Source organism: Doryrhamphus excisus, linkage group LG10 (genome assembly GCF_037039965.1).
Source record: "Doryrhamphus excisus strain RoL-2023G ecotype Guam linkage group LG10, RoL_Dexc_Guam_v1.1, whole genome shotgun sequence".
NCBI lineage: Eukaryota > Metazoa > Chordata > Actinopteri > Syngnathiformes > Syngnathidae > Doryrhamphus > Doryrhamphus excisus.
The window spans coordinates 13,134,006-13,143,370 of NC_136366.1; the positions used below are offsets into that span (position 1 = coordinate 13,134,006).

General features: G+C 41.5%; 2 protein-coding genes across 2 annotated transcripts; both read left to right on the forward strand.

Moving 5' to 3' along the window:
* Window positions 1-620: 620 nt before the first annotated feature.
* slc35e4 (solute carrier family 35 member E4) lies at window positions 621-5,157 on the forward strand. The gene is made up of 3 exons (XM_058052216.2): window positions 621-749; window positions 1,549-2,159; window positions 2,767-5,157. Exons 1-3 carry the CDS (start codon window positions 646-648, stop codon window positions 3,267-3,269), a joined length of 1,218 nt encoding a protein of 405 aa, XP_057908199.2. The 5' UTR covers window positions 621-645; the 3' UTR covers window positions 3,270-5,157.
* Window positions 5,112-9,114, forward strand: smtna (smoothelin a). The gene is made up of 9 exons (XM_058052250.2): window positions 5,112-5,256; window positions 5,335-5,519; window positions 5,852-5,943; window positions 6,661-6,736; window positions 6,819-6,950; window positions 7,019-7,049; window positions 8,057-8,174; window positions 8,266-8,417; window positions 8,493-9,114. Exons 2-9 carry the CDS (start codon window positions 5,459-5,461, stop codon window positions 8,638-8,640), a joined length of 810 nt encoding a protein of 269 aa, XP_057908233.2. The 5' UTR covers window positions 5,112-5,256; window positions 5,335-5,458; the 3' UTR covers window positions 8,641-9,114.
* The last annotated feature ends 251 nt before the right edge of the window (window positions 9,115-9,365 follow it).

The window sequence follows — 9,365 nt, forward strand, 5'->3', positions numbered from 1 at the left end:
CACGTTTCCTTTTTTTTTTTTAGACCTGTTTAACAAATTACATGAATTGAATTGGTTACATTGCAGTTAAACACGCCTCTCCATGTCTTTTACTAATAGTCACGCCATATTGTTTACATGTCAACACAATATGTTAGCTTGTTTGCAATATTCTGTTGTGTTAAAAGAAAAGGAAGGAATCAAAATGTTCCATATAAAGATAAAACAAGATTAGTAGTGTTGAGTATGTTGTTAATTTTGGCATTAAAGTGACACCATAGTTGTGTATTTTTTTTTTCTCGTAGTCGAGATGATGTCATTTAAAATATTTGGTTGACGTCTTTTAACAAGTATTTTGTACTCCTCCTCCTGTCCTCCATTGAAGTTGGTGTTTCAAGTGCTTCGCTGTTTCGGCGCTTCAAATAAGTAAGTAAAATGTATTTATGTAGCATCTTTGACTGACAAAATGTCACTGTTTAAAAGAGACCCAAAATAAAACAGCCCAAGTGTTGGAAATAACGTTGCACTGTCCCATCTTAGGTCTTGCTGCTAATAATAATAAGCAAATCCTCATTGAAGTGTATTAGGTCTAGTATGCAGTAAGTGTTATTGTTTCAACAAGTGTTAAAAAATGGTGTAGTGTCTCTTTAAGACGAAAAAGAGCCCATGACGTACACGTTTGCCTCAGCTGTCAGCACTGTGGATTTCTCTCCGCACCGAGATGCTGTCAAACGTCCCATCTACCGCCAAGGTGCTCGTCGAAGGACAAGGTAACAAGCCTGAATGTTAAACATATTGTGGAGGAAAACACAGTCTAAGTAGCCATTATGACGAAACCCGGAAGCAGCTCGGTGCTAATGCTAGATAAAACAGTTAGCAGGCTGGCGTTACCTGTTTTTGACAGCGAGCTAGCTAGCTAAGCGAGCTGGCTACCACTGGAGCTAACAGTTAGCATGATCACAACATTAGCACGGCTTCACACAGAGGTCAAATAAGGGAAGTGTTATGTCCTCTTAGCAACAACACTTTTTATTTTTATAGTGGTACAATACTGTCTTTAAAGCGACTTTCACTTGAAGCGGCGCGACAGCACGGAATGGGTCAGCTAACTTCCAACAGTGTAGCGATGGTACAGTATATTGAGATGTTCTCGCTCCTCATCTTGACTCATTTTTTTGCAACTTTTTATGCAACCATTTAAATCATAACAAACCTAATATGAGTCAAAGTCAGGAATACTCGCACTAGAACATCAAAATAGTCTTCTTGTACCTAAATCAGGTCCTAGTTTTTGAGTTTTTGCACTTTCTTAGGTGGTGCTTGAACGCACCATAGTTGCTGTTACTCCCATGTTTATTGATCATCTTAACTTTTCATTCATTAGTGATGAGTAACTAGTCATTCTATCACTTTAAATGTGTTTAATACGTGTGAGGTATATTGAAGACAGACCAGCTTGCTACCACTTCTACCTAGTAGTCTATTAGCATATAGAAACCCTCCTGTTTTTGTGAAAGCCACACAAATGAAATAATATATATTTTATTCTTCATTATGCTTCCCCTGCAGTGATGAGAATGATTCGATGATGATCCACAACGATGGCTTCTCAAAATATGAGGCAACAGTGCAACAGAGGGGCAGGAGGAGGCCTCCAGCAGAGATGCTCCATCTGCTCTCCGCCGTCATTGTTTGGCTAGTGACCGGCACCACCATCTCCAGCCTCAACAAATGGATCTTCGCAGTGTACAACTTCAGGTACCCTCTGCTGCTTTCGGCTCTGCACATGCTGACGGCCATAGTGGTGGACTACTGCTTGATCAAGCTGCGGGTGATCCGCCACAGAGGCGTGGAGGAGCAGGACCTGACCACCGGCGCCAAATGGAAAGTCTTCCTGCTGAGTCTTACGTTTTGCGCCAGCATCGCCTTTGGAAACATGGGTCTGAACTATGTCCAGCTGTCCTTTGCACAAATGATCTACACCACCACACCGCTCTTCACCCTGGCCATCTCCACGCTGATTCTGGGCAAGCAGCATCACATCCTCAAGTATACAGCCATGATGCCCATCTGCCTGGGGGCATCCTTCAGTATCATGGGGGAGGTCCAGTACGACCAGACCGGATGCTTATTTGTCATTGCAGCCACCATGTTTAGAGGTGTCAAGTCCATCCAACAGAGTGAGTACGACTTTAGCTTATTTTATACCGGTAATTTTGACTCTTATTAGCCACTGTAAAAGCACCGTTTATGTAGATAATTTGGGAAGGGGCAGTCGCTGTATGTGACAGGAGAATACAGAGACTACATAATGAGGAGCTGTATTAGTTTCTTGCTCGTATTCGGCAAAAATTAATAATCCGTAGCGGAAACTTGCCTACAACTCATCCCTATTGTATTCATTCATTCATTCATTTTCTACCGCTTTTTCCTCACGAGGGTTGCAGGGGTGCTGGAGCCTATCCCAGCTTGAGGCGGGGTACACCCTGGACTGGTCGCCAGCCAATCACAGGGCACATATAGACAAACAACCATTCACACTCACATTCATACCTATGGACAATTTGGAGTCGCCAATTAACCTAGCATGTTTTTGGAATGTGGGAGGAAACCGGAGTACCCGGAGAAAACCCACGCATGCACGGGGAGAACATGCAAACTCCACACAGAGATGGCCGAGGGTGGAATTGAACCCTGGTCTCCTAGCTGTGAGGTCTGCGCGATCCCAATTATATACAGTATGTATTTTTAAATAACATAGTTCTTCTACATGTCTTCCTCCCCCAGGCATTCTCCTCCAGGAGGAGAAGATCAACTCTGTCTTCCTGCTCTACCTGATGTCCATCCCCAGCTTCTGCATCCTGGCCGTGGCTGCCCTGGCTCTGGAGAACTGGGCCCTGTTGGAGTCTCCGTTCCACTACGACCAGCGCCTGTGGCTCTTCATCCTGCTCAGCTGCCTGGGCTCGGTGATGTACAACCTGGCCAGCTGCTGCGTCATCACGCTCACTTCGGCCGTCACCCTGCACATCCTGGGAAACCTGAGCGTGGTGGGCAACCTGCTGCTGTCTCAGCTGCTGTTTGGCACAGAGCTCTCCGCCCTTAGCTGCGCCGGCGCCTTACTCACGCTGTCCGGCATGCTCATCTATCAGAACTCGGAGCTCATCGTCAGCTACATGGACATGCGTCGAAGCAAAATGAAACGCCCGCTGGAGTCTGATGAAACAGAACCACCCGACAAGATGTGTCCTCAGCAAAGAACAGACGAGAAAGAGAAGGACAAGACAGATTGAGCTCCAGGAAGTGGTAATAATATTGACATTAACTAGTCAAGGGCAGCTGACCTTATAAGGTGATGTTGTGCCAGAGTAGTCATCCCCCTCCTCACTGTGCCAGTTCTACTATCCCATAGAGTCCAGAAGAAACAGTGGCCTTAAAAAAAAAAAATGATGACTCCCTTTTCTCCTTCATTTACATATCACTCTGACACCATGGAGGTGACATGCATACACAAGCATGCTAAAACTGGTTGCATACCTGGCATTCACACGTCACCTCAGCGCCACTGTGAATCCAACTCATTTGCAGAGGACATTATTTTGTCAATGTTGTGCTGAAATGGTGTCAAATTTGACGTGAACAAAAACTGTTACATCACTCCCTGTTTTAGTCTTAATCAGGGAATTAGGATTTTGGCAGCTTTTTCTGTTAAAGTTGTAAAAAAAAAAAAAAAACAAAAGAAAACATTTTTTTCCAAATGAGGTAACCTGTATTCCCCTCTATAAAGCACACAGAGCTCCTGTGGATCGAGACCTACATTCGGAGCTCCAAATTGAGGCAATGAGTCTCTATAGAATTCCAACAATTACTTCTGTCACTCCAGCGTGCCTCCATAATTAGCGTTCCATGTGGTGAGCCTTTTGAAGGTGAAATCTTGAGTCCCAACCAGTCACTTAATGTTTTTGTTTGTTTCTTTCGGCTTTTTCCTGATTATAAGACATTATTATTATTATTATTATTATTTACTAGCACATCTTCCAAACTGGACTTCTGCTGGACAATGCCTATTTAAAGATTTTTATGTTTTATTTATACATTTTATGACAGATGTGTAAATATTGCCCTTTTAATTATTTAAACAAAAAAGTATTTATTATAAAATGCCATAGCAATCACTGGCTTTGTAATGTTGTATTGCATACATAGTAGAGTACCAGTCAAAAGTTTGGACAGGTTTCTCATGCTATTGAATGAGTATGTGTATACAAACTTTTGACCGGTGCTGGTACTGCACTCCTTTGTTGCCAGATGCAACATGAAGACGTACGGAAGCTGCTACTGCTTTCGGGAATGCTGACACAAGAAAGGTCCCGGATGTTTTGAATGTGTATGATACGGTATGCCAAATGTTTACTTGTGTTTTAGCGCTTTCATTGCACTGTGTTGTCAAACTGGTTCCACACCAGAGAGACGGCAAAGCCATCCATTTTGATGTTACATTTTTGTGTTTACCTCATTTTCAGCTGTTGTAATGTACTTACTACTAATCCATACAGTAACACTGTCCAAACAGTTAAAATTCATCAATTTCCCAGTCCATTTCAATAAAATCATGGCTGGATTTTTAAGTTTGATGGTTTTTATGTGTGATTAAGCACAGGACTGAGATCAAGCAGCTTTTTTAACACCCACATGAAATGACAGTGAGAAAATATTGCAAACAAATACAATGACCAGGATGAAACTTGCTGGTCCTCTCATTGTGATGGGTTGCAAAAGCTGCTTGGATGTTTTATTTCATGACTGTTTTACTGCTGTGCCGATTCATGAATGCATCATGCCTTATCCCAACATAGGATGCCTCCTAAAATGTTATTTTCCCTTTTTGTTGTGAAGGGGCTAACAAAATCTCCTGTTTTATGTACATACTGTACATTGAATTGATATAACTGTCTTGTCACAAGAACTTCTGCCATTTTATTTACTCTTAGGTATCTCATTCAATGTAATCTTTTCTTTTACATCACTTGAGCCATGACTGTTCACTACTAATTAGAGGCAATAATGGGGTTTTTTTTTTAGTCTAAAGCAATTGCAAATGTTCACCGCTAGTGGGTGCAATTTCACTGAACTCTGACGTGTTGCTGTTATTGATAAACAATTCTTCCCTTTTCCAATGGAGTTTTGTTTAAGTTCTCCTATATTTTTTTTAATTACAATACAATTTAATATAAGAAACAGGCTGATTGTGCCCTGAAATGTCAGCATTTCATTTTCCAAGTAAGTGCATCTGCAGCATTCCCTCAAGATCTTCTTTGTGATGCATGAATTAAGAGTTTGTCCTTTTGACATTTTTAGTGCCAAGCTGGAGAGGATCCAAAGGAGGATGAGCGACTGATGAACTTGTAAATATGGTTCACCCTCATCCCCCCCCCCCTTTTTCCCTTCTTGGGTGCTTCATGTAAGCACTCAGTCTCCAAGCATGCATCTCAGTGTGATCTCAGGACCATCCAAAGGGAACACCCTCAGAAAGAGAACATCAGGTGAGTGCCTCCTGCATTAAGTTTGAATCCTTGAGTGCATTAAATTTCCACCCATTGCTTTATTAGGCTTGCCCATTTTGCTTGTCTTATCAAATTCCTTTAGTGTGTGTGTGTGTGTGTGTCTCCCCAGCTCTCTCTGCTCCATTACTATATTTGTACGTGTTTTTGAAACACTTGGCCAGTTGCTGAGTTACACTTCTGCATGTTTCTTCAGTTTACATTCTTAATACTTAAACAGGCTGAGGGCCCGGGGATGTGACTTGTGCTCCCTCGCCGTCACTGTATTCACTTTTCAATCAAATCAAGATAATCCACCTTAAATCTCACCTCAGTGATGGAGTCAGCACCTGAAGATGGACCTGTTGTGCGTGTGACCAGCGAGAGACTTGCTGCCATTGAGGATGAAGAGGTTCTTAACAAGATGGTGAGCAGACATACAATATAACACATTCTTGGGTACACTAATCAACGGTATCAACGGTTTAGCGACCCTCATGAGGATAAGCGGTAGAAAATGAATTAATGTATATAACCAACATAAATGCTGAATTCCAAATAACAGCGCCCATAATGACAACATTAAAAAAAAGTTGTGTGTAGAAAACATATGTACAATATTCACAGCCTTTGTACTATAATTTGTTGATGTAACTTTGGAACATTTTAATATATTCCTGTACATCAGTAATTGAAATCCAGGCTAAATTTGAACAAAAACAATTAAAAAAATCACTATATTATGTTAAAATGGAGCTGCACGGCGGACGAGTGGTTAGCGCGCAGACCTCACAGCTAGGAGACCAGGGTTTAATTCCACCCTCAATTCCGCCATCTCTGTGTGGAGTTTGCATGTTCTCCCTGTGCATGCCAAAAACATGCTAGGTCAATTGGCAACTCCAAATTGTCCATAGGTATGAATGTGAGTGTGAATGGTTGTTTGTCTATATGTGCCCTGTGATTGGCTGACCACCAGTCCAGGGTGTACCCTGCCTCTCGCTCGAAGACAGCTGGGATAGGCTCCAGCACCCTCCGCAACCCTCGTGAGGAAAAGCTGTAGAAAATGAATGAATGTTAAAATGTTAAAACTAAAATTTAATTACAATATTTACACCATTTCATGCAATATTGTATGTGTTTGAAGATGGACAATGCTGCTGATTTTGAAGAGCGCCGACTCATCCGTGCTGCGTTGAGGGACCTGCTCAAGAAAAAGAGGGGTTGGTGTAAACTCTGGCAGGATACATCTATTAATATCTTCAAAACAAACAAACAATAAAACTTCCTCCATGTCTCCTCAAGACAAACGTGAGCAGGAGCGAGTGTCCCGGCAGCAGGACTTGAGGCAGCAGCAGGGCCTGAGCAAAAGAGGCGAAGGAGGAGGAGTTGCTGGCATAGGAAGAGCGGCCATGAACCAGAAGCCTACAACACATGGTGACTCATTGTGACTAATAGTTATTATTACTGTACAAAACATTTGATTCTTTGCGTTTTTATATTAGGCCAACCTGCCGCCTCTGTGACAGCAGGAGGGTGAGTCACATGGCTTTTTCTTTCCTTCCAATACAGTTACAGAGTGGACTAGCTACTGTCGTGAAAATTTAAAATTGTGTCAAAATCCCTAGTTATTTCCCTAATTGGCTGTCATATGCCAATAATTTTCCCTGGCTCAGTTATAACCTATGAACTCTGCCTGGCAACAAGGGGCCGCACATGTCATGTTTTTTTTTTTAAATGAAATTCATTCATTCGTTCGTTTGTTCATTTTCTACCGCTTTTCCTCACAAGGGTCGCGGGGGGTGCTGGAGCCTATCCTGGCTGTCTTTGGGCGAGAGGCGGGGTACACCCTGGACTTGTGGCCAGCCAATCACAGGGCAAATATAGACAAACAACCATTCACACTCACATTCATACCTATGGACAATTTGGAGTTGCCAATTAACCTAGCATGTTTTTGGAATGTGGGAGGAAACCGGAGTACCCGCAGAAAACCCATTTTTTTAATATAAAAATGTATCAGTTGATTAATTTAATACCTCTGTCTCCAAAAGCTTGCTGGGCTGAATGCTGTTGCATAATGAAGTGTGTGTATGTGTGTGTTACCTCCGCTTCAACTCATTTTGTACATTTGAGAGCTAAGAGCTAAGCTAACCATCCTATGACTGAAAAATTTGCACATTTCTTAATAGTAAATCAATATTTGTTTTGAAGGAATGTGTTATGGTAATGTTCAACAACAAATATTGTAGTCTTACTTTTATTACACAATATACTAGCTGTAAGTATTTTTTTTTTATTATTGATTATCAAATACTGACATAAGATGAGTAATTCCAGGCAAATTAACCTCCAGGCAAGTTTTTGCTTGTGAAATTATCCATTTAAATGACATGACTCACACTGATTTCCTTTTTGTTAATATATAAAATATGGCAGTTCAATCATTTTCATGTTAAAGTACCACTGAAACAACAACTGTGCTCAGACTCCCAAAGTGATTGAGTGTTGTCCATGTGCATTTTTATTTCTTATGTCCTCAGCAAGGCAGGTCCTACTCAAGCCACCAGCCAGAAATGTCTCCCTTCTGCAGTCCCCAATGCTAAAAATGTCAAACAGATGCTCCTGGACTGGTGCAGAGCCAAAACAGAACCATATGAGGTCAATATGTCCCTACTCTGCTTGGTTGTGACTTATTGCTGCTCTCTGCTCAAGCTATGCATATTCTGTATTCTCTACTTATTATTCAAAGGGGGTGGACATCCAGAATTTCTCTTCCAGCTGGAAAGACGGCATAGCGTTCTGCGCCTTGGTGCACCGCTTCTTCCCCGGCGCCTTCGAGTACTCCGTCCTGAACCCTCACAAGCCCAGAGATAACTTTCAGCTAGCGTTCAGCACAGCGGAGTGAGCTTCAGCTCCCCACGCCACCATCTTGTCTATACTGTATGCGTCTATTACGACTGTGTTCTCTGTGTGCAGGAAACTAGCAGGCTGCCCCCCTCTGCTGGACCCTGAAGACTTAGTTCGGATGAAGGAGCCGGACTGGAAGTGCGTGTACACGTACATTCAGGAATTCTACCGCTGCCTGGTTGAAAAAGGCCTGGTTAAAACCAAAAAGCGTGCATAGGCTCTCCGGATGCCAAATACCAACCGCCATGATTATACATCATCTATGCATTTGCATTACTTAGGTGAGGATGAGGACAACATATTTACACTCTTTGTATGCCATAATGGAAAATACAGCACACTTTCTGTCGCAGATGCAGTATATGAAGGTACTATAAAGAAAGAAAGCTTCACGCATAAAGTAGATGACTATCTTGGTTGGCTTGTTAATGTGTTATTCAAATGAAGATGGGATCATGCCCTAATTAGCATCATTAACCCAGAGACACTATCAGAATAACTAGAGAAGCTGCATGTGTGTCATTTGGCCACTAGATGGCAGCTAGTAACAGTAAGTACACTATAACGTCATCCAATACAAGAGAAAAATTATTACTATTTTTATTATTATGGCTGTAGCTTGTGGCTTTTTAATGAATATTTTGGGTCCCTCATTTAGATGAGTGGGACAAAATATTAGCGTATATATATATATATACTATATATATATATATATTATATATTAGCGTGTATATATATATATCACTTGTGTTATATGCAGTTCTTCAGAGTGGAATAAAGTGAAATATTACAAGTGGTAATGAATGATTTCTAGCATATTGCATGGAAGGTGGGGGGGTGCCACAAATTATTTATTTGTTTAAAAACGTATTTTAAAAAATAGGTGAAAAAGATTAGTTTCAAAATTTAAATGATTTTATTATTCAACAAGCCATGAATATC

What these genes read in the sequence shown, in the direction of transcription:
- slc35e4 (XM_058052216.2), top strand. Translation starts at nt 646, where the DNA reads ATGACGTACACGTTTGCCTCAGCTGTCAGCACTGTGGATTTCTCTCCG. An exon ending in GGTGCTCGTCGAAGGACAAG is followed by an intron (nt 750 to 1,548) that starts GTAACAAGCCTG and finishes CTTCCCCTGCAG; the next exon opens with TGATGAGAATGATTCGATGA. An exon ending in TGTCAAGTCCATCCAACAGA is followed by an intron (nt 2,160 to 2,766) that starts GTGAGTACGACT and finishes TTCCTCCCCCAG; the next exon opens with GCATTCTCCTCCAGGAGGAG.
- smtna (XM_058052250.2), top strand. Translation starts at nt 5,459, where the DNA reads ATGCATCTCAGTGTGATCTCAGGACCATCCAAAGGGAACACCCTCAGA. An exon ending in CCAGAAGCCTACAACACATG is followed by an intron (nt 6,951 to 7,018) that starts GTGACTCATTGT and finishes TTTTTATATTAG; the next exon opens with GCCAACCTGCCGCCTCTGTG. An exon ending in CCAAAACAGAACCATATGAG is followed by an intron (nt 8,175 to 8,265) that starts GTCAATATGTCC and finishes TATTATTCAAAG; the next exon opens with GGGGTGGACATCCAGAATTT.